This window comes from Furipterus horrens, unplaced genomic scaffold, assembly GCF_987537825.1.
Source record: "Furipterus horrens unplaced genomic scaffold, mFurHor1.1.pri manual_scaffold_4, whole genome shotgun sequence".
Lineage (NCBI taxonomy): Eukaryota > Metazoa > Chordata > Mammalia > Chiroptera > Furipteridae > Furipterus > Furipterus horrens.
In genome coordinates, this window is record NW_028327174.1 from 176,501,129 (window position 1) to 176,525,649 (window position 24,521).

At 46.1% G+C, this 24,521-nt stretch overlaps 1 protein-coding gene across 1 annotated transcript in view; it reads right to left on the bottom strand.

Moving 5' to 3' along the window:
• GABBR2 (gamma-aminobutyric acid type B receptor subunit 2) overlaps positions 1-24,521 on the bottom strand; it is a 340,480-nt gene that overhangs the window by 152,056 nt on the left and 163,903 nt on the right. Inside the window, exons 4-6 of the mRNA XM_090274483.1 lie at positions 19,498-19,599; positions 7,323-7,388; positions 1,258-1,458 (exon numbers count right to left, since the gene is read on the bottom strand). Coding sequence (XP_090130609.1) covers positions 1,258-1,458; positions 7,323-7,388; positions 19,498-19,599 — 369 coding nt within the window. The remainder of the gene's footprint in view (positions 1-1,257; positions 1,459-7,322; positions 7,389-19,497; positions 19,600-24,521) is intronic.

Below are 24,521 nucleotides of genomic sequence, written 5' to 3' on the forward strand. Positions count from 1 at the left end.
AAGCTTTGACACTTTTAATAATAATACTTGCTGAAATATAATGAGTTCTTCCTACTTATTATTCAGCATCTCAAAACCATTGATTTTGGCATAAAAATATTTCTTCCGAGCTTTTCTAACCAGAATGTTTTTCTAGGATCTCTCAGGTGCCAGCATGATCTAAGGAGTTGTTTACAAAGTGTATCCTAATGATCTGCCATTTTTTTTGACAAATCAATAAACTATTCTTGTAGAGTTGGCTCCAACTGAGATTAAATAATGGATAAAAATAACACATATATTTTTTACTTTACATGCAGTTTATTCTTTTAGTGAATTTGTGACTTTAAGAACTCAAGTTGAGCACAGAATTGGACAATCTGAGCTCTGAGAAGACAGGAAAGAATGACATGCACTGCTGTACCGAATTTTGGCTGGTAGTTAAAACTGAGCGATGAATGTTACCATCTTCACCGGGGCTGTCATCATCTGATTTTTGACAACACTCACATTGATAGAGAACAGTGCATGTGCTTTTGAAATACTTTTGCATATGCCATATTGCCTGGTTCCCTCACAGCACTGCTGGGTAAGCAGGGCACAGGTTCATAACCCCTGGTGAGAGCATATGGAGGCCCCAGGAACTTAAGTGACCTGCCTAGGTCCTCCTCTCTGTCGTGATAGTACAGAGGTAGCAGGCACCACATTAGCCATCTTCCGCAATCTGCTCTCTGTCCTCCTTTTAACCCCAGAGGAGGGTATTTTCACCACTATTATACAGAAGAGGAAAGAGTGGCTTGGAAAACTCACGTTCGAGGTCACAGCTGGTAAGCTGCAAAATTGGGGTTCAAACCAGTCTGGCTGGTCTACAGCACATGTTCCCCCAATCTACTAGAGGGTCTTACTTTTCCAGTTGACAGGAGCATCAGTGTGACTGAGAAACGATATTCCAGGTCTGAGGGGCACAGGATAAAACCATAACAGAGCCTGAGAGGCAATGCTTGTAGTTGGCATGGTAAAAGCCACAACTTCACCCCTTATGTGTACATTGTGTTATGAGCTTACAAAACACCCTTCCCTCATTTAATGACCACAGTTTCCTAGGTCGGAATGCAGTGGATGGCTGACTATTCCCATTTAATAGATAAGTGAAGCTCAGAGAGGTCAAGTGATTTCCTCAAAGACACACAGCAAAGGACACTTTTTGCCAACATAATCGGGTAAGATGATCAAAGGAGATGGATTCAGGGGCTGAGATGGACAGACCAAGGCACTGACCTTTCCTGAGATGGTCTTGATCTGCTTGGAGCTCAGGGGTTCGAAGTCCACGCCGATGTAGCCCTCCATGGCAGCAAGCAGATTCTTCCGGAGACAGCGGGATGAGTTGGCTTCTGTATGTACCTGCTCCCACCAGGAAGGCTCATACCAGCCTGGGATGATCCACTGGTATTTGCTACCATACATGTTCTCCTCATAAGCCTGCAACAGATGGGTTGACCATGAAGGCACCAAAGTTTGTTCAAAGCTTTGTGTCCTGTGAGAGAGGTGTGTGTATGTTGTATGTATGCGTGTGTGTATGGGGGCGGGGGGGCGAGGAGGACTCAGCTTTCCTTTTACCAGAGGATTTATTAATGTTTCTATTACTTGCTTGGTCTCCGACTTGTTATCTCTCAAGGGATCCGAGGTACATTTATGGATAACATGCATAATAGAATAGAAAACATTGAATAAAAATTAAAACATAAGAACCTGAAAAAAGTATAAATTATATTTTATATCAATAAGGAGAGAATAGACCAGTTCTTCTGGGAAAAAAAAATGTTTTCTAGGCTTTAACCACCCCCCCTCAAAAAAAGAAAGCCTTATATTAGCTAGCATGGTATTAACAGCATCTCTACAATAAACATATTTTATAAGGCTATTTTTGTATAGCTCTTTACTAAAATCTGAGATCATAATCTAAAAACAACCCAGGAGGGAGCCATTTTACAAGGGGCCAAGAAAATGTAATCTAACTATACAATTTATATAAGATGCCTTGGCAAATTGAGCAGTCTCTCTGAATCTCCACCAAAGCATGGTGTACACATATCCAGTGCTACAAGTTCCTTACATTTGTACGCTTTACATACATCTTATTTGTCATTCATGTTCATCTTTTAAGGTGGTAAGGACAGAATTTATTATCCTCATTTTAAAATGAGGAAACTAAAAATCAGAGACAGACAGTCACTTTTCCAGGGTCACACAGATAGGGAGAAAAGTCAGCCTGGAACTTAGGTCTGCCAGCTATTATGCTGAAAAACCACATTTCCTTCCTCCTGTATTGAAAAAAAAAAAAAAAATCATCAGACTGTTCTACTGGACCTCTATTTGGCTTTATTTTTTATTGTGATGATTTTATTTTGGGCAACGCATGCCTTTTGATAGTTTAGATGCACCCAGAAAATTCCACTATGTAGGAATGCCATGTGCCATCAAAATTGCATCCAGAATGAAGTTTCTGAGTAGATTCAAAGTTCATTTTTTTTGAAATTTCCCTCTATTCTTAGCAAAATAAAACAAAACGTTTTGAATGCCTTCTCAGTCTTAACAGGTTGAGGCGAGAAGATAGCCCCACTTATTAAAGAAGAGCCAACAGATACAGAATGAGGACATGAGGAGGTCTAGTCAGACACAGACATGGATTTTCCCTCTGGTACGGAGCCCATGTGCTTGCTGACTGAGAGGCAGCGCTGAGCAGGAAGTCAGAGCCTCACAGGGATCTGTTGTGAGAGCTCTCTGACCTGCTAATGTCCCATTAGAAGGTGTTCCTTGTGAGGGAATTTTCCAGAGAACAGAAGCTTAGCCCATCTGAGTGACAGCACATTTTGTTTAGAACATTAGTCAATTTTGCCCTGGCTGGTATGGCCCAGTGGATTGAGTGCCGGCCTGTGAACCAAAGGATCGCCAGTTCGATTTCCAGTCAGGGCGCATGCCTGGGTTGTGGGCCAGGTTCCCAGGTAGGGGTGCATGAGAGGCAACTACATACCGATGTTTCTCTCTCTCTCTCTTTCTTCCTCCCTTCCCCCTCTCTCTAAAAATAAATAAATAATCTTTAAAAAGAAAAAAGTAGAATATTAGTCAATTTTAAAGATAAAGCATTATCTACTGACTGTCTAGGGGGGAAAAAAAATTACAGTCAAGCAGCACTAGATTCTCTGCCCCATGCCAGCTGGGGTACTAGCACCCCACACCCTGGGCCTCATGTTTCTCATCTACAGCCTGTGGAAAGCAAAGCCCGTATCACAGGGTTGGTGCAAGAAATAAGTGAGATACTATGTGTACCAGGCCCGTCCAACATGACACTCAGGAAGCTTAGCTGCTCCTCTCGTTCCCTTCTCCTTTTGCTAACTCATATAGCTTCATTCTTAACATCAGTCGTTATTATGGGCCACACACAGTGATGCTCTTGGTGGTAAAGAAGACTGGTCCAAATACCAAAAGGCCCTAGAATGTTCCACTTGGAGTTTGGGATCCACTTTTTATGGCTTTGTCCTCTTTGTAGCTGTCAGGTGCAGGCAGTCACTTTTCATTGTCATCAAGTCCCTCTGCTCACTCTGAATTTGCTGCTTTCAGACTGCCCTGGGCTTAGAAAGCAGGGACTGCCACACCTATGCACAGAACAAAAGTACACAGGCTTTGAGTGAGGGTCGAAGGGAGAGGTAGACTGGACTTAAATATTTCATCCACCGGCTAACGCAACTATGGAGAAGCCTCTGGGCCTCCATTCCAGTACCCCCCACGTTCAAAAGAGCTGAGGTTGTTTGCCACGTGACCTCTAAGTAGCTGCTGGTATGCTTGCCTGTCCCCTTTGCCTGAGGGGGAGTTCCTGGAGGGTGGTGTTGGCTTCTCCCAGGGTCCTCAGTACTTAGCACAGTGCCCGGTGTACAGAGGCCACCCAGGGAATGGTTGTCGAGTGACTGAATGAACACACTTCCAGTTACTTGGTCACCTTGGTTTTCATTCTCCCTGCCGCTGGGTAGGAGTGTGGCCTCAGGACCTGTGGCCACCAAACAGGCCCTGCCATGTGGTAGTGGGCGGTCCTAAGCCCACTTTCTTTAGTCCCATGAATTGCTTCAGTTCCTATTAGCTATTGACAGGAAACTGATGAGAAATTATCTTAAAATCCCATTTCCTCTTTCATTAACTTTCCTTTCACCTCTTCCCTTCCCCATGCAAGGACATTTCCCTTTAATATCATAGTTCACTGAAATATAGTGAGACACCTTCACACCAGTAAAGCAGCTAACAGTTGAGATGATAGTCTTCCTTTCTATGGCTTTACTGAAGCCTCTCAGCAACCCCATCAGCTTGATGGGGCGGGGATCACTGCTTCCATTTTAGAGGTGAGGCAGCCAACGAAGCAAAGTGAGTTTCACGCAGCTGGTGCAGCTAAAACCAGAACCCAGGTCAGAGGGCTGGAGAATTTAGACTCAACCACTGCAGAAGGAGGGGAAGACAAAAGCAACCTGCCATGCTTGTACTGTGCTGGAGCCAAAATGAACATTTTGCCACAGGGCTATAAATAGGCCTTGCGTTTGCTGGAGCCTGCTCGCCCACTGGGTGGCAGTTCCCATCTCAAGAACACAGCAACATACTGCAGAGATTGCATGGCAGCATTTGGGTGGCAGGGACGCGGATGTTTCCATCTGGTTTGTGCACAGGGTGGGAAGGCTCTGTCTGCGGGCCAGAGCTCTGAGCAACCCCCCTCCCCCACCCACTTCACGGGCCTGAGTCCTGATCCATTGTGAAGACACTGAGCAGACTCTCCTCAGGACCTTGCAGGTCTGCCAGAAGCACTCCTTCCTAGCCACCTGAGGGTCTGACACATGGGATAAACACCCAACCCAGAGCTCTGCAAAACTCCTGCATGAACAAAGTGGCTAGTGAAGACTCTAAGGGAAGGTCCATCTCCAGGTACCAAAAAGCCAATAAGAGGAAAGAGTGAAGCGGGGTGAGGAGGTAGGGTGGTGTCCCATGCCATGTGGAAGGCAGGCAGCCTGGGGCTTTGGGTCAAGAGGAAGACGGTCATGCCATCTGTTCCGAAGCAAAAGCCATGGCTGGAAATGCCACTTGGAAAATAATCCCAGTGCATGGCGCAGAGTGAAATCACAGCCACGTTTCAGGTTGTGCTTGGCTCAAATCAGAACACACGGTTTGTCTGCATTTCTTGCCAACAGGAGGTGGCCAGTGCCCAGTGTGGTGGCTTTATGGATCGTTTTTATTAATTTATATTTCTTAGAGTTATTACCCAGCATGAGCCAGCTGCTTGCAAGGCCTGGGGACATCGGTGGTGGGGGGTGGGGATGGGGGGCAGCCTTTTACCTAAAAGATCACGTCTTCCAGTTTGGAGCATTATTTTCCATTTCAAAATGGGTCATTTCTGGACCTTACATGGTAATGTGTGAGGTTTTATGAGTTTTGAAGTAAAATGCATTAGGTCAATTTGCTCTGTTTTTAAAATGTTTCTCATGGTCCTCTTTAGATTTTCATAGGAAATGACCACTTGTTACCCTTAATTGATACATAGGATGCTTAATACAACCACGTAAAGTCCATCAGTTAGCAAACTCAGCAGCCCACCAGTGGTCCATTAGTCACTTGAGACCTTCCATGAGAAACAAAAAAGACCCCTGACATTTACCGAGGGCTCCCTACATACAGCATGTACTGTGCAAAGTGGTTTTGCTCATTTAATCTTCACAACAATCCTATAAGACAGGTGTTATTCTCATTTTACAGATGAGAACACTGAGGCTCAGAAAGCATCAACAACAAGCCCAAACCCAGTAACTAAGCAGCAAAACAAGGGTTCACGCCCAAGTAGACAGACTCCTGAGCTCTCAGCTCCACCCAGGCTCTCCTGACATGTCAGCCTTGTAGCTTCTCCCTCTTCCCTGACACCCTGACACCCTGAGAGATGGTGGGGCAGTTCTCACTTTGCTCCAGGGCTTTTGGGATGAAATATCCCTGTGCAGCTGTGGGTTCCAGCCACTGCCCTCTCTTGGCTCCTGGTCTCTTTTCAGTCCCTGCATCTCTTCTAAAACGGGGCACTGGGAGCTGACCTGCGCATCCCAGGCACGGTCTCTCCAGCCAAGAGCAGAGGGTCCATCCACTCACCCTGTGAGCGGACATGTGGCCTGGAGTCATCTCGGCTCCCCGGTTGCTGTCTCATACTGGTGACTCACATGGCATCTCTGAAGTCAGCCAAGAGACCCAGCGTCTCTTTTGCTCTCACACATGGTCCTCCTCAGCTATGCGTCCACCATATTTGACTTCCGTGGCTTGATTTGTTCTAATACAACCTTCTGTTGGGACTATGAGATTTAATCACATGTTCCAGCCTGTTAAGGTTCTTCGTACCCCGACTCTGTCATCCAACATATATCACAACTTCTAAAATTCCCACGAGTCTGTTTTTTATCATCTCATCTAGTGACAGACACAAGTTCAAAGAGAAGAGAGAGAAGAGAGGCCTGTGGCCCATCACTGGAGACTATGCCCAAAATAACCTCAGTCTAAGAGGAAGAGCTTATTGGGACGATGGTGACTCACACAACTGGGTTCTCATTCTGTGACCCTTTTCCTGTCCAGGGCAGATGAGGGGGAACCAGGGCATCAAAACGGAAATATTAGTTCCTGTGTTAGAACATCATATGGAAAAAAGAAAATTAGATTGGGAATCAGTGAATAGGAATGAAACCCTGGCTCTGCCATGAACTGGCTGAGGGCTTTTTGAAAAGTCCCTTCACCTCTCTGGACCTCTATTTCTTCATCTGTAAAACGAGATAATGATAGTAGCTTCACGTGGTTATTGGAAAGATTAAATGAAATAAGGTACAAAAAAGTCCTTTGTCACCTATCACACACCAGACAACTGTAAAGTATTCAGGGGTAGATACTAAATAGTTGACGGTTTGTTCTAAAGCTAAGACCCTGAGCCCTGCTTACAGGGCAGGGAGGCGTCTGAGCATCTGGTCTTGCCCCTGTACCTGGTACCTCCGCCTGCGCAGTGCACAGAGTCGGCCTCCATTAAGATGGCTTAGTTGAGGGGACTTAGCAGGCAGGGCTTAGACAGTAGGTTTGGTAAATCAAGGTCCCTGGTTCCTCCTATTACTCTACTGTTCTGAGCCCTGGGTTTTCAGCTTCATGAAAGAAGAAAGAGCAGTGAGAAGAACACTCTTGCTTCCCGACTTCAGTCCTAGGACCTCACTCACCCACCAAGCGGTGAGAATGAGCCTGAGAAAAACCTTCGTGAACTTCCCCAAAGACACAAAGGACATGATCAAAGTTTTACTTACACAACAGAACACTTTGGCTGCCATATGCTGGTCAAACTGGCCAAGGATGATCCTCACGTCATTGCCCTGTGGACAGAAGGACACGTCTGTAAAGGTGCGTGTATGATGGTACACCCCAGAGGGCCGGAGGCAATGGGCAGAGAACATCTGTGCACCACAGGCTCCCAGCCAAGAGCTCTGCCTGAGCAGAGCAGGCAGGGCAACACCTCACCTCCAGTGCAGCCCAGTCCGATTCTCTGACCGTTTCTGGGGCCAGCTCCCCCTTGGCTCCTGCTGTCAGCCCTCCCTGGTCCCATGGGATAACCCTGCACAGACTGGAAGCTAAAGCTGACCTTGGCCTCTTCCCTGCTCTCCTCCAAACCCCGCAGGGCGCAGGGACAGTCTCTAATCTTCTTCCTCACTATCCATGTAGCGAAATGAGGCCAGAGGAGTGAAGGGAGCTTCCTAGGTCCCCAGGATGGTGACTGCAGAAATGAGACATGAAACTTATCTGACCTCCCCACCCGCCTCTTATTCTAGACTTCTCTACCTCCCTGGAATCCACAAAGCTTCCCAATTAAGGTTCAGCGTCTCTTTGAGTTCTGAGCTTTGTTCAAAAACCAGCTCTACCAACAAGCTCCAAGGGTGGCCTCAGATGGCTCCCTTTTCCCATCTAGCCTCAATTTCCTGATCTGCAAACTAAGGATTAGTGGTGGTACCTACCTTTCAGCATTGCTGAGGGCACTGAATGAGATAATCCTCATAAAGTGCTTAACACGGTTCCTGGCATGTAGTAAATGTCCCATAAGTACTACCTAGTATTAGTATTTTATAACCTTCCCCTGACCCATCTTTATTCCAAAGGGAAATCTATATTCAAACGCTCTATAAAATGGTTATTTATTACCTTATTATCTCAACGTGGTTAATAGGTATAAGCTGTACAACAGCTCCTGTGACTCACTTATTAATTCAATGAACATTTATTCCATGTCTGTTGGAGGCCCCCTCCCAGGTCAGGGTAAGTGTCCTTTGGTTGCTTTGTAGGGGGTGAGGATCCAGGCTGGGCCCTACCCCATAGAGAACAGACTAAAGGGCGATGTACCACCAGGAGATCAGCTGGGACCTGGTCTGCACGCCTGTCCCCACTCCTGTCAATCACTTCCTGCCTTCTTCTGCAGGAAGGTTCAGCCTTCAGGTGGTGCTACCTTCCCACCATTTATCCCGTCCTCTCCCAAAGGCCTACAGGGCCTTGGATACATAAAGAAGAGAAACATGCTTTTAAATATCAGTTTTTAGCATCTTTCAAAATTGGAAAGTGCTGACTTGGAGGCCATTTTACTCATCATGTACTTTAGCAAAATAAAAAAGGCTTGGATTCTAAAATCATCCTTCATTTGCAAGCAAGAATGGAAAGAAGAAGAAAAAAACTTGCTCTGAAAGGACTTTAAGAGATCATTAACAGAGCAGATGAAGGAAGGCAAGCCTTTGTCATCACCGCGTCTGCAATGCTATAAAAAGTCCTAAGCTGCTTCCGTTCTGTGGACATGCTCCCAGGCACACTCCAGGGCCTTTCTGCATGTTAGTTGAAATCTTTTAGCATTTCTTGCTGCTAACAATACTCATCCATCCGTCCATCCACCAGCAAACAATTATGGAACATCTACTTTGTGCCAAGTTCTGTGTTGCTAAACATGATAGAGTAGAAACAGCTTATTGGCTTTTGCAGTTAGAGAGACCTTGGTTCAAATCCCAGCTCCATCACTAACCAACTGAAATACCCCGAGTCTTACTCTCCTGAAGTCTCAGTATCTCCATTCCTGAAAGAGAGATAATACTACCTACCTTGCTCATGGCCCTGAGCAACCTCATTCATGACCCCAGCCACAAATCCCCTCTGTGTGCTCTGGAGTCCAAAATCTCTCTCCCCAGCCCAGACTTTTCCCCAGCTGCCCACTGGACAGTTCCTCGGCTTCTCCCAGGCACCTCAAGCTCAACACGTCCCAGGCTGAAACCATCATCTTTCCCATTGAGCTCCTTCCTCCTGCTGTGCTGTCTGCCTCTGAGACTGGTGTTGCCAACCTCCTGCTCCCCCAGGTGGGGGACGTGGCAGTCGTCTTAGCGCCACGCCTCTCCCTCATCTAGGCCGTAACCAGGGCCCGTTGGTTCTGGGGGCTCGTAGCTCCCAAATCATTCCTGTCCCTCCAGCCCCACTGCCCTGAGTTTAGCCACCCTTGCCCCCTGGTCAGTGAACCACAGCAGCCTCCTCCCCGGGCCCCCGCCACCCAAGTCTCCACAGAGCAAATGCAGGGATCATTCCAAGATTCAAATGTGATCATGCAGAATCTTTTCAGGGCTCCCTGAACTTTACAGGTCAACTTCGGAGCATTCAAAAGTCTTCACCAACTGACTCCTGCGCACTTCTCAACCACATTGCTCACTAGCCCTCACTTCTTGCTACTGCTCCACAGCACCGCGAGCAAACTACATCCAGGTCTGCTATTCGTTCAATCATTCATTCATTCATTCATTCATTCATTTACTCACGCATTTTCTCACTCTATCCCCTCTTTCTTTCGGCAAGCTCATCCATGCAGAATGTCCTTCTGCCCCCACCCTTCATGCCTTAGCTCAGACACCCCTACTCTGAGAGGCTGTCTCTGTCCCATCAGTCTTGGTGGCCCTTTATTCCTCTGTGGGCCCAGAGCACTCTATCATGGCACAAGATAGATTTATTGAGGTCTATCTTCCCCACTGGACTGAGGGTAACTTGATGTCTCTCTGGGTTCCTAACTCCCAGCCCAGAACACAGCATATATATCAACAAATAGGTGTTGGATGCACGATGAAGAAAACGAATGCTTGTGAAGCGCCAAGGACAAAGCCTGGCCTATGCTGGTTATTCAGTAGCTGGTACCACCACTGCACTAATATCCTGTTAGCCTAGCACCTAGGCATAGATTGGGTTCACCATGTTCATTTCTTGAGTGGACCAAGGAACCCACATTCTTCATGGCTGACCACCTGCTGACAGATACATAACCAGTTCTACCATTTGTGGACCATTTAGTGCTTCTGTTGCCTTGACAACTAAGTTGCATGGATTCTTGGTCTATGCTCCTAGGCTATTAGCATTGGATGGGGCCTAAGGAATCAGTGATCTAGTGAAACTCTTCCCAGGGAGGTAAAAGACTTCCTTGAAGACTGCACAGAACCCCAGAACCAGTGCCCTTACCTTGGTGCTCCCTGACCATGAGAGTGCCCCGAGGAAAGATCCCATCCAGAGCCAGGCTGTGCCTGATACAGGGAGCTATTCACGCCATTCTGATTCTAGATGGTGAGTAAGAAAGGGCAAGATGCTGCAAATTCTGGGAGGAAAGAAGACAAGCCAGCACCCAGTGCAGCTGGAACCTGGGAGCCCGGGGTCAGGGAGAGGACAAAGGGAGATGCAACTGGACTGGGATCTTTCATGGGGGTCTGGAGAGCAGTATAAATGGTATGAGGCACTTCTCAAAGTCGGGCATGTGGCGAAGTGGGCTCCCAGGAGTGTGCAAAGCATGGCCTACCTGGTTGGTCTTCCTGGAACAGCAATTCATTAGAAGATTCAGGGATGGGGGGAAAGGTTTTGGCCTTGGGAGGGTCTTAAAAGTTTTGAACATATGTAATATGCTCTCACAAAAATTCCAGGATCACACTTTTAAATGTTGCATAACTGGCATCTTTTCCTAAAAGTTCAGAGAGTAGAAAGAGAGTGTGCCTTGGCAGCAGTCCACGATTCTGACCAAGCCTCTACCTTCCTGCCAGGGGCATGAGCACACTCTCCTCTGTGGTCAAAAGGGCCTGGGGACAGTTTAAGGAGTTTGGGGGAGGAAGACAGAGGGGAGGAGAGCCATGAATGTCCCTGAGGATGAGAGGGACAGAGCAAAGCTGTGATGTTACAGAGAACCTGGAACACAGCAGAGGTCAGGGTCTTAAAAATCCCAGCCCTTCATGGAGTCTTGGCTCTGCAGTAGGCCGCCTGAGTGCAAGTAGATGAACTGAGATTGGAAAAACGACAACTCTTCTTAGATGGCTAGACTTAAGGTGGCAGACCAGAATGGAGACCTCTGTTCACATCCATAGGGAAGGAGCAAAAACGGAAGGCACTGGCATGATGTGGGAGGCTCCAGGGATGGGTGGGAGGCCAAAGCTCTGGGTGAGTTTCCTTTCCTCTCTGGAGTCAGTCTCGTCTGCCATCTAGGCGCCCTTTGTGTCTGAGACCCTTAAAAGGAGCTGAAATCACACACACCCACACAGAAAGTGACACATAAGAAGACTGACCCAATTCAAAAAAACCCCTGTTTGCAGGGAATCTAGCGAAGTCAAAATAAATGACGATTCCTGAGCTCCTTCTGGCTGTTGTGCTAAGCAGTACATCAGCCTCAGTCTAGGAAGCCCATTCTGGCAAGTTCCAGGAGCCAACTGAGGTTCCTCCAAACTGAGACTTTCCCAGGGGCAGCAGATGCCATGGGCCTGCTGGACTCCCTCCCAGGGCTGGCACAGGCCTTCTGGGTGCAGTGAGGGTGGGCTGCCCTCAGCCAAGGGGAACTTCTTGGCCCAGGGGCTCTGCCAGGCCCCACACCCCACAGCAGCCACACACACGTGGAAACCTCCAGCCCCTTTGCTGAAAGGTGGGGACAAGCTCCATGGTCCAGACTATGCTCCAGAGACCCTGTGGGGCCAGGCTGACTAGGTCTCCACCAAGACAGCATCCTGGCCTAGCTCCCCTCCAGCCTCATCCTGCTTCTTTCCCCTTCTCCTGAGCGCACTCCCAGTAAGTCATTTTCACAGGAATCTCAGCCTCCCTTTCTAGACTAAGATACACAGGTAGGAGTTGGTCGTGTGGGCCTCCACCTCAAGAGGGTCGGCTCCATAGCCTGAAGGCTGACCGGTCCCTGCTACGGAGCACGCGCCAGGTGGAGAAGGCCAACTCCACAAGCCTGAGCTGCGGGAGCTCAGCCTGCAGTCTCCAGCAACAACTCATGGAGACTAGTCCTGCGGTTTTGAAGTGCAAGGACCTGAGTGGCAAAGGCTGTCCCGAGACATCGCAATAGTTGTGCATTTAAAAGAGCAGAAAAGCAGAAGGCCACCTCTTCCTGTCTTTGTGGCAGGAGTGTGGGCTCCTATTAGAAGGTCAGGGTCGACCTGACACTGACTTCTGGGTTATCTGGCATCTCCTACCACCTGTAATTCTGCCTTGACCCATGTTCCATAACCTCCTGGTTCTCAGAGGCCTAGCCCACAGACCCATTCTATCTACTTCCTTGGGCTGCTGGAAAATCTTATCAAACCATGTAGGGTATTGTAAGAAAGGAATCAGGTGCTATGAGCCCCAGGGCAGCTGAGCTATTTTAGGCTGGCCATGATGGGAGCTGGGGGTGGCCTGCCCTGGGGCAGAGCACACCGGGGAAGGGGTCTCTCTGGCTATGAGACCTGGGGTAAGCCCGAGAGAGTCAGCCTAGATGTTTTCCAAAGTCCCTCCTGGCTCCGACTGATCCCACACCCAGAAGGAGCAGTCTCTTATTTAGCTAAAATTAATCTTTTCTTAGACTTTTTTTTTTTCCTCACCAGAAATGTCCCTAAAGGCAGAGAAGCAGGAGACACATAGTCTTTAAGGAAGGGAGTGAAGCGGGAATAGCCCACGGCAGCCCACTGGCAAATCATGGCATTTCTTTAAAGTTTACTATTTTATTTTAAAAAATTCATATATAGTTAGCATTCCAATAGCTTATCTACGTTTATCTTAAGATTAAAATAATGCTTTTTCTTCCCATATCTCTGAGCAAAACTGGCCCTCTGGGAAGATGCACAATCTTGATTCCAGGGTTGTGTCCCCTTGGGGTGCTTGTGTGAACCTCGGTTTCAGGCAGCTGGCTGGGTTCCTGGCTTCTGGGGTGGGGATGAAATTCCCACCAGGATGCTTCCATGGAGCAAAGCGGGGAACAATCCACCTCAAGGCCTATCTTTGTAGTCTTCCTGTGTCAGGCAGCATAATGGCCCCCCAAAGATATCCATGCCCTAATTCCCAGAACTTGTGAATATGCCATAGGACCTGGCAGGGGGTATTAACATTGCAGAAGAAGTCAAAGTTGCTAATCAGCTGATTTATAAAACGGAGATTTTCCTGTTATCTGAATCCTGAATGATGGGTTGGAGGATGCTCCGGGGAAGGCAGATAAAGCTACTGAACTGAAGGGGGTGTCTGAAGCCTAGCACTCTCCCCCACAGGGCCCAATGACTCCCTGTGGAAATACCCAGGGGTAGCCCCTTTGAGGGGTGGCCTCCTAAGTCAGACCTGGGGACAGTTACTGTTAAAGGCTCCTGTTTGGACCCCAGAATGAGCTTAAAGGCCTGGGGTCTTCTCACAGAGATTGTTTTATTTCCTGACTTTCTTTAGTTTCATAGCTGCTAAATCAGCCTGATTAATTTAATTATTCAGTTCCTCTATGTTCTTGCTTATTTTTGCTTGGGTGATCGGTCCAAGACAGAGAGAGAGATGTTACGGCTCCCAATACTTTTGTGTTTCTGTCAATTCCCCTTTGTATTTTTAAGAGACTTTTCTTTATATATTTCAGTGAGATGTAATTTAGAGCAATAATGGCCCATGAGTGTGTTATTCTCATGGTACATTGTACCCTTATTTATAGAAAATGACTCTCCCTAACACTGGAACCATGAATTCTCTTTGCTCTAATACGAACACTGGGATTCTTGCTTCATTTTAGTTTGCTCGGTATACTGTACATTCGCCCAACCTTTGACCTTTGACATTTCTGTGTCACTTTGTTGTAAATGGCTATAGTTAGCTCTTCAAAGCACAACCTGAAAGTCTTTGCCTTTTAATTGAGAGTTTAAATTTATGGTCAGGATGATTATAGTTGGTTAGCAATTATATTTTTTTGTTTTCTGGTTTTCACATTTGCTTTCTGTTTTTTGATACATAAACTAGATTTTCTTTGCTTTTATCTTCTGAGTTTCAGAAGCATCTGTTTGCATTTTAGAATATTTACCATTAAGTTATTCTAAGCCTTCTTTAGCTTATATTTCTCTAATTATGAAATTCATGAGCAAAATGATCTCTTTGGAACCTCTTTCCTATGTAAGACCAGGAATTCAGCACCCATTAAAAAAATTTTTTTTTATCTTCACTCTAAAACATCTTTTTCATTGCTTTTAGAGAGAGGGGAAGAGAGAGTGGAGGGGAGAAAGAGAAACACTGATGCAAGAGAGAAGCATTGTGCCCAGACAGGGGAATCTTAAGTGCTTGGACTGGGGATTAAACCTGCAACCTAGGTATGTGCCCTGACCAGGAATCAAACCCGGAACCTTTTGGTTACAGGACAGTGCTCCAACCAGCTGAGCCACACCAGCCAGGGCCCTTGTTTTTTAAAACACATCCACTTATTTGGCTCTGTTAATGGAATTTGGATTTTTATATTCAATTATTGTTATTACAGTATCTATTTTTGCTTTCAAGATGATTTTTTGCCGTTATTTAAACTTAGCTCTTTTTCCATTGGTTCTGGCGGTTCCTGCTCAGCCAGAGCAGCTTCTGTCATGACCTCAGCTATAAAGTTTGCTCTGGTTCTAAAACGCTGAAATGGGACTTCAAAGATTAACTTCTAGAAGGGCACCTGGCACGTGACTCACAGGAGCCACACACATGGCAGAATGTCTCCTGTGGCTCCATTGTTTCTGGGGTTGAAGGCAGCAGAGGAGTCAAGGTGGCCTGGATTTTGCACCTTTGTGGAGAGTATGCTTTTTCTGGCCTAGATACTTATAGATTTTTCCCCTTTATGTTTATTTCAAAACTTTTGCCTAAACGTATTTATATATGACTCTCTTTTCACCGATTCCGCTAGAATGTGGAAAGGCCAGCTCCTCTGCACATTTCCTTTAGTACTTGTTGATTTTACAGCTCCGTCGTGGCTGAAGATTGGCAATTTTGCAGGCTCCAATCTAGTAGGTCTCTCAAGCCCATTTAAGTTTGCCTCCAATTTAAAAAAAATAAATTTATTATTTTAAAATAGCTTTAGAGTTACAGAAAAATCACCAAGATAGTATAGGAAGTTCCATATGTCCCTCACACATTTTCCCCTATTAGTAACATCTTATGCTCGTGTGGTACATTTGTCACAACTAATGAGTCAATATTGACTCATTATTATTAGCTAAAGCCCATACTTTCCTCAGACCTCCTTAGTCCTTTTCTCTAATGTTCTTTTTCTATTCCTGAATTTCATCCAGGATACCACATTACATTTAGTTGTCATGTCTCCATAGGCTCTTTCTGACCTAGACACTCCTTGTTTTTAAAGACCTAGACAGTGTTGAGGTATTGGTCAAGTATTTTGCAGCACGGTCTTCAAATAGAATTTGCCTGATGTTTTTCTCATGGTTTGCCTGGGGTTATGGATCTTGGGGAGGAAGACCACAGAAGTAAAATACCCCTCCATCACAGCATTTAAAGGGTTCACCCTATCAATAGGGCTTATAACTGCGGATGTTGACCTTGATCCCCTGTCTGAGGTAGTGTTTGCCAGGTTTTCTGTTATTGAGTTCCTCTCCTCCCTCACTCTCTTCATACTGGACTCTTTGGAAGGAAGTCACTTAACAAGTGGATAGTTCTACTCCATCTCCTGGAATGTGAAATATCTACATAAGTTATTTGGAATTATTTGGCATAGGAGATTTGTCTATTCTCTCCCATTTACTTATTCAGTTATTCATATCAATATGGGCTCATGGATATTTATTTTACACTTTGGGTTATAATCCAACACTACTTTTGTTTTATTGTTCAAATGTCCCAGCTTTGGTCATTGGGAGCTCTTTCTGTTGGCCACTCTACTCCTCTGACCCACTTGCATCTGTGTGCGGTGGTGGTGTGAGCACTCCTCATTTTCTGGCACCACAAGATGTTCTGGGAGACAGTTCCTGCCTCAGTCCTAGAGTCAGCCTTTTCTCCAAGGAGCCCTGGTTCCTTTTCCTTGAGAATGGTATTAGAAACCAAGATCTGGGTACCAGGTATGTTTGCTGATACTGGGGTGCCAATTTTTTTTCTTCACTTTCATTTGTCCTGATTTTCCCTTAGGACCCCCCTTCTCCAGCATCCATAACTGTTATCTTTCCTCTCATTAGATTGATTTCTTTGACCATTTTCTCTGAATCTCAAGCTTGTCCTCCATATTATTGATTCTTACTTTCCTTGGCATTAACTCTGTTCTCTACTACCTCCAATGCTGATTTTAATTCTATAATTTGCTATTTAGTTTCCTTCCTCATCCTCTGTATCTCCTTCTCTACCTCATCCCACAGTAAACCAGAGAGTTGCTTTTTCTCAGAGCTTTCCAGAAGTTACATTTCTTTGTTCTGCAGTATTTTTCACTATGTTCTGTTTGCTTTGCCTGTCCAGACTTGGTATTTTCCTTACCCATACCCAACACATTTACTGAGCAAATTAGATTTGGTTCTAGGTGATGGGGGAATAAAAGAGTGCGCACGACAGACAGAAACCGTGTCTCCTAGAGCTTACGCCCTAGTGGGAGGACACAGATGATGAAACAACAAGGCTAAGTAAAATGTAGGTCAGACGTTAATGGTTGAATTGTGTTCCCCAAAGAATTGTTAAAATCCTAGCCCCCAATACCTTGGAATGTGACCTCATTTGAAAACAGGGTCATTACAAATGTAATTAGCTAGGATGAGGTCATACTAGAGTAGGGCAGGATCTTAATACAACATGACTAAAATCTTAATACAAAGACAATGTGGAGAGGAAGAGGGAAAATGCCACCTGAGGCAGAGATTGAAAGCCAAGGGACACCAAAGATTGCCAGCAACACCAGAAGCCCAGAGAAAGGCAAAGAAGAACCCCAGAGCCCTCCTCTAGGAAGCATGGCCTTGACCATGGACTTCCAGCTTCCAGAATGTGAGAGAATAAATGTCTGTTGTTTTAAGCCACCCAGTGTGAGGTGCTTTGTTAAGGGAGCTCCCCCAAATTAATACAGATGCCCATCAGTGAAACAGAGAAAGAAATTCGCAGAAAGGGGGTATGGGAGTGAGAGGGGCAGAAAGTTAAATTTTAAATGAAGCAATTAGAGAAGGAAAGGTCTGGGAAAAGGGGACTTCTCAGCACAGAGGAGAAGGCATGAGAAGGAGCCATGCAGGTTCAAGGGGAAGAGTGCTCCACGCAGAAGGAACACTTTGCCAACAGAGTGCACACTGCCCTTGGCTCTGCCCTCCCTGCATATGTGACACTGGAATCCTTTTCAGAACCGCAGCTGTGCGGGGTGGAGGAGAGAGCCTAGTCCCGGTGTCACTCACGTCCAGGTTTGAATTCCAACCTACCTCCTTCCAGCTGGGTGACTTGGGTTGAGTTCCTTAACTTCTCTGAGCCTCAAGTTCCCCATTTGCGAAACAGGGATACAAAATTTCCTCTGCCCAAGGCTCTGGGGAGGATTACAGGAGTAAGTGAAGGTCAAGGGGACCTGGCCTTGGTGGGCACACTGGAAAGGTTGGCTGCTATTTTCATCACCATTGGTATCATTCCTGCTTCTGTTGGAGTTGGTTGGTTGATGAGCAGACACTCAGCTCCATCCCTAACTTCCTGTAGACTTTCAACTAGTGCTTCTGCTCTGCACACAAAAGGTTCTTTAAATTTTAAAGCCTGCAGAACTCTGCAGGGCCACTGAGGCGCAGGAAGCTATTTTAAGCGCCCACTCTGGGGTGACACTGCGTGTAGCAAGAGAATGTCAGTTCCACACCAGCACCCCCCGTATCCCCAGCAACCCCCCCTCCCCCAGATGCTCACTCCCCGCAGAGAGGGCACTGCACTGCTCTGGGTCCTCTAGGCCACACACACGCCACTCAGCCCTGAGACCACACAGTCCGTTGGGGAAGAGCTTGGGCAGGTCTGGTCCCAACCATCTGCACTGCCAGCAGGCCCTCCCTAGCCACTGTTGCTCATCTGCAGACGCTCCCAGGGCTGAAATGTCCCATGCAGGTGCAGTGTCTGTTCTGCTTCCCTTGCTCCTCACCTCTTGGTAGGTCTCTGTCTCCCCATCAGTGAACTGAAGGCTTTGAAAGACAAGAGCTCTAAGCTGCCACCTGCTCTAATATAACCTGGGACCCGCCCAAGAGGGAAGGGCCATGAAGGCATCTGGGGTCTCCATGACAATGACTGTCAATGTGGGCATGAGGGAGTGTGAGACAGCGAGAGGAAGGTGACAGCGCTAACCATGTCTGTCCCTGCTGGTAGCCTCCAGCAGCTCCCACTGCCTCAGGATGGAAGACCGGACTTCTTAGCCCATGGGAACTGACTCCAGATTTTTCCAGCCTCAGCATCTTTCCCCTGGTCCCACCTGATAGGCCAGCCTCCTAGAACTCCTGCCGATTTCAAGCATGAGGCTAGCACAGCTGCCCTGCTCTCTGTCCCCACCACTCCTTCCCTGCTGGGCTCTTGTAGGTCCCCGTCCTGCTCATCTTCCAAGGCCAGCTCCAATGCTGCCCTTTCTCTGGAGCCCTATAGGAATCCCCTCCCTCGTCCAGGCCCCTCTGTTCCTGAGTCCCCTGAAAGATATCTGCCTCCATCACCAGCTGTGAGCCACCTGAAGACAAAGGCCTGATGGCAACTATGAGCCCAGGAGAGGGTCTGGCATAAACAAGGTCCTTGAGAGAATTTGCAGAATGAATGGGTAGAAGACCATTAGAGACCACTTACAGCTGGGCAAACTTCTAGTTGACCCTTTCTGCTCCTGCAATGAGTGTCACTGGATGGGTCAGGAGCCTGGGCTTTCAGTCCCAACAATACACTTCCTTACTGTGGTTTGGGCTAGATAATTCCTGTCTCTGAGACTCTTCACATTGAGATGATGCTAATTCCAGCCCTCCTCACCTCTCAGGCTGGGATGACAGATATCCAGTCACCGAGGAAGTTCTATGTGGCCATGTGGCTGGCCCTCAGACCTTTGGCCAGTGCTGGAACCAAGCAAAAGGGAAGCCAAGGGAAGCTAGCTCCTGGGTGCTTCTCCCCATGTCTGAGGTGCCAAGGATGAAATGAAACAGCCTGAACCCGAGGCTCCTTCATAGTCAGGGGGTTGGGGAAGCAGGAGCGTGGCATTGGTCTGTCCTTCAGGCAGTGGCTAGCTGCACCTACCTTAAGCTTCTTGACGCTGGTGCAGGGGTCATTGGAAAAGCTCTCGGTATCTGAAATCTCGATGTCCTCACCGTACAGAACCCCGGTCAGGTCATTTCTCACCTGTCAGCAAAGAAAAGGGAGAGGGTGAGTGGGTTGGTGGACACAGGAAGGGCAGTTCAGAGACATTGTCCTGGCAAAGTGGCTCAAATGAGTGAGGTGATTCTCTCCACCAACATGGGAAAGGAGTGGTTTTTATCTTCATTATAAAATAGAGCACCCTGTGGGGCCTTGGAGGCACCACAGCCCCACCCTGCCCGTCGCACACAGGCACGAGAGGGCCAGGCAGGGAAAGGGCTTACCAAAGTTGCCCAGGAATTTCCTGGAAGAATCAAGATGAGCATCCAAGACTCTGGACTTGCATGCTGGTGTTTCTCCACACTGTCACACTGTCTCCGAATCAGACTATTCAAATACACCTCAACAGTGTTTATATTTTGTTTTTTTAAATCCTCACCTGAGGATATGTTTATTGATTTTAAAGAGAGAGGAAGGGAGAGAGAGAAACATCGATTAGTTGCCTCTCATATGCGCCCTGATCAGGGATCGAACCTGCAACCTAGGTATGTGCCCTGACCGAGAATCAAACCTGCAACCTTTTGGTGTATGCAATGATGCTCCAACCAAGTGAGCCACCCAGCCAGGGCAGTATTTATATTTTGTATTAGTTATTTCTAATCTAATTTTGCTTATAGGGTGAAGAAATAGCCAACATTCAATGAGAGAATGCGGACTAGAGGAAAGAGTTACGGGGGTATGAAACCAACCTGTGATGTTAAATATAACCACATGTTGGTGACAAACAGAATGACTAACGTCTATGCGCTTGAACAGCAGAGGGCTGCAAACTCCAGGGTTCACCAGGACTAACAGGTAGTGAAACAGTCTTTGTGGAAAGATATTACAGAGTGGTAGGGACTGTGGCAAATCGGCAACCTCATGCCCTATCTAAGGCAGCAGCTCCAATCACGCTACGCTGTAATGTTAGTCCTGAGTCTCCAAACTTTCTGATTCTGGGGTGAGAAATCAGAGATCTAGATTTTTTAAATATAAGATTCCCCCAACATTTTAAAATATGGATACTATTTCGAATTTAGAAAGAAAGAAAGGACCAAGCCAAATAAATCTGAAGTCTGCATCTGGCCCGTGGCCGTGGATGTGCGCCCTCTAACATAAAGCAACGGAAACTGAATTGTGTATTTTAGTAGAAAGAACTGGATGAAGGTTGTGGGACCCAGAGTCCAGGTCCTGCTCTGTCACTGACTTGCTTGTGACCTCAGCCTCTCTGTGAGATCCTCTTCCTCTCAAGTCTTCAGTTTCTTCCTCTTAAAGAGAGGATAATCCTTAAAAGCACTTCTTCTTCATACCCATTGAGATGGTTATTATTAAAAAACAGAAAGTGTTGTGTGAATGAAGAGAATAAGAACCCTGGGCACCGTCAGTGGGAATGTAAAACGGTGCAGCTGCTTCGGAAAATGGTGTGGCGGTTCCTCAAAAATTAAACCTAGAACTTCTCTATGATCCAGCAACTGAACTTCTGGGTATAGACCCAAAAGAACTAAAAGCAGGGACTCAAAGAGATATTTGTGCTCCCATGTTCACAGCAGCATTATTCACAATATCCAAAAGGTGGAAGCATTCAGATGTCCATTGATGGATGAATGGATAAACAAATTATGGTATATACATGCAATGGGATACTATTCAGCCTTAAAAAGGAATGAAATTCTGACAAATGTTATAACATGAATGAACCTTGAAGACATTATGCTAAGTAAAATAAGCCAGGCACAAAAGGACAACTATTATTTCACTTATATGAGGCACCTAGAGAAGTCAAGTTCACAGAGACAGAAAGTAGAGCAGTGGCTATCAGGGTGGGGTGGGGGGGAGGGGTTAGAAAGTTACTGTTTAATGGGTATATCTGTTTGAAATGATGAAAAAATTCTGGAGGTGGTTGGTAGTGCTAGTTGTACAACAATCTCAATGTACTTAACACTGAATTACACACTTAAAAATGGCTAAAACTTTATGTTATGTATATTTTACCACAATAAAAAAAGCACTTCCTGCTTCAAAAATTGGTGAGTCTTCCAATGTATATGTCAAAATGTTTTGAATAATTTGGCCCTTGTGAAGAAGATCAGTTACATTATTTCTTTTTTATTTTGAACATCACAGGATGGTCACTGGGAAGCCACTGCCATGGAAAGAGAACAAGGGGGCTTCAATGAGAACGGCTGTATTTTATTTCTTTAAAAGAAATATGACACAAATAGGGCAAAATGTGAACATTTTAAAATTCCAGGTAGCGAGTCCATGGGTAGTTGTTAATCTGTGCTTTTCTGAATGCTTGAAATACTTTGTGATAAATGTTTTGTACCAAGAATAAAATTGCCATAGTCAGGGTGAGGCTTATCCATCCTTAGTTTTTACTTCCATTTTGATGGAACATTGGGAACTGGTTGTATGAAAAAAAGTTGTTGTTTTTTTTTGCCCACGCTGGTGTGGCTCAGTGGATTGAGCACTGGCCTGCAAACCAAAGGATCACTGGTTCGGTTCCTGGTCAGGGCATATGTCTGGGTTGCGGGCCAGGTCTCAATTTTGGGGAGTGTGAGAGGCAACCACACATTGATGTTTTTCTCTTTCTCCCTCCCTTCCCCTCTCTCTAAAAATAAACAAATAATTATTTTTTAAAAAGTTGATTTTGTCATTATAGTTTATTTCTGCTGACTCAAATTCTTCCTGGGTGCAGGTGGGGCCCCATTATCCATTTTGTGTGCCATGATGGCGTTGTGCAACAATAGTTATTAAACACAGAAACGTGCAACCCCGCCCCTGTCAGAGGGCAGGGTGGCTGGACGTACGACGCTCCTGGACCTGCACAGCCGGGCCCTGGTTCTCCACTTGCGTGCCACCCAAATTTAGGGAAACTACTCCAGCCCTTGAGCCTCAGTGTTTTCACCTCTAAAATGGGAGCAATACAGCATGTAGCTCATAGAGTTGTTTCAGGGCCTAGTAAAATACTTAAAATGTGGGATGGCTTTGAAAACTCTTAAGTTCTGTGTAATGCCAAAACTCTGGAATGATCATTTCCAGAAGGAAGGCCAGGCAACAAGGCAGTCAGTGGCTTTGGGTATCTGTCTTTGTATAAGTGTGTATTTGAAAGCTGTATATACTTACGGCAGGTAAAATATTTACTAGGTGGTCAGAACTCAAAACTAACAAAATCATAACACTCTGGAGGTCAACTCATTCTGCCCCTAACTTCACAGTTGAGGAACCTGAGTTGTGACTCACATCCCAGTGCTCTTCTCATGCTGCGGGCTGGCTCTTTGAGATCCTGCCAGATGTGGATGCTGCCTGAAGCCTCATGAGGCAGAACAGGACAGAAGAGATGCTTGGTGCAATCAGCCACTCACTGCCCATCATCTCAGCACCAGGAAGTCTCTGCTCAGCTCGAGTATTTCTTCTAATGGACTTGTTAAGGGAGGCCAATGGAGGAAACCAGGCATAAATGATATTTTAAAATAATAAAGCATGGAAAAGAAATAAGGTAAGTGATCTTCATCACAAGGAAAAACATCGACACCCTTACGTGTGGATAGAAGGATCATTCAGTTCACTGGGCAAAGATTTACTAAGCAAATCTTAAAAAACATCATTTGTTTCCTCTGAAACTGCAGGTATGTCTCTTATTTTAACAGTCAATGTCTTTTGGCAGTTTGTTATAAACTGCATTTCTGCAAAGTGGATCCTATTTTTTAATTCACTTCCATTATAAAAGCAGAACTATGTTCTGGGAAATGGGTAACCCTCCTTCCCAAAATAAAATACACACACACATGCACACACTCACTCACTCAAGTATAGCTGAGGTCCCACTGGGGGCCTAATCTGCATAATGGACCCAGGGAGGGAGCCACCAGGAGTCTGAGTTGCTGAAAGGTCCTGGCCATCCTGGAAGGGAGGAGAAGAGATGGGCACTGATGGGCAGGGAAGGGACAGGAAAGAAGGCTGCCCCATCTCCTGAAGGGGAGTGCCAGGATGGCCAGCGTGTCAAGGAATGCCATGAGGCAGGCCCCAGTGATAACAGAAGGGAGAGAGAAAGGGGTTGACTCCTTACAACAAGGGCCTTAAGGCCAGCTCATAGAGCTGAGGTCACCTAAGAAAGAACTCCCCTTGCTTTCAGAGCAGTGACTCTGGGCCCCCGCCACTCGAGTAAATCCATAAGGACCCAAAGTCACTTGGCAGCACAAGAGAAGAACAGGTGGGTCAGAGCCCCAGGAATAAGTAATTTGGGATGGGCTTGGAGGCAATAGCTATTGGCTTTTTCCCCCTCAAGAACCGGTATGACTTCTCCAAAGAGGACGTACAGATGGCCAATAGACATAAAAAAAGATGCTCAATATCACTGATCATCAGAGAAATGCAAATTAAAACCACAATGAGATACCACCTCACATTGATCAGAATGGCCATCATCAACAAATCAACAAACAGCAAGTGCTGGCGAGGATGTGGAGAAAAGGGAACCCTTGTGTTCTGTTGGTGGGAATGCAGACTGGTGCAGCCACTGAGGAAAGCAGTAAAGGGGGTCCTCAAAAAATTAAAAATGGAACAGCCTTATAACCCAGCAATTCCACTTGTGGGGATTTATCTGAAGGAACCCAAAACACTAATTCAAAAGAGTATATGAATCCTTATGTTCATTGTAGCGTTACTTATAATAGCCAGGCTATGGAAGTAACCTAAGTGCCCATCAATAGGTAAGTGGATAAAAAGCTATGGTACATAATACAATGGAATATTACTTAGCCATAAAAAGAATGAAATCTTACCATTTGCGACAGCAAGGATAAACCGAGGGTATTATGCTAAGTGAAATAAGTCTGTCAGAGAAAGACAAATACTATATGATTTCACTTATATGCATAATCTAAAGAACAATATAAACAAATAAAACAGAAACAGACTCATAGATA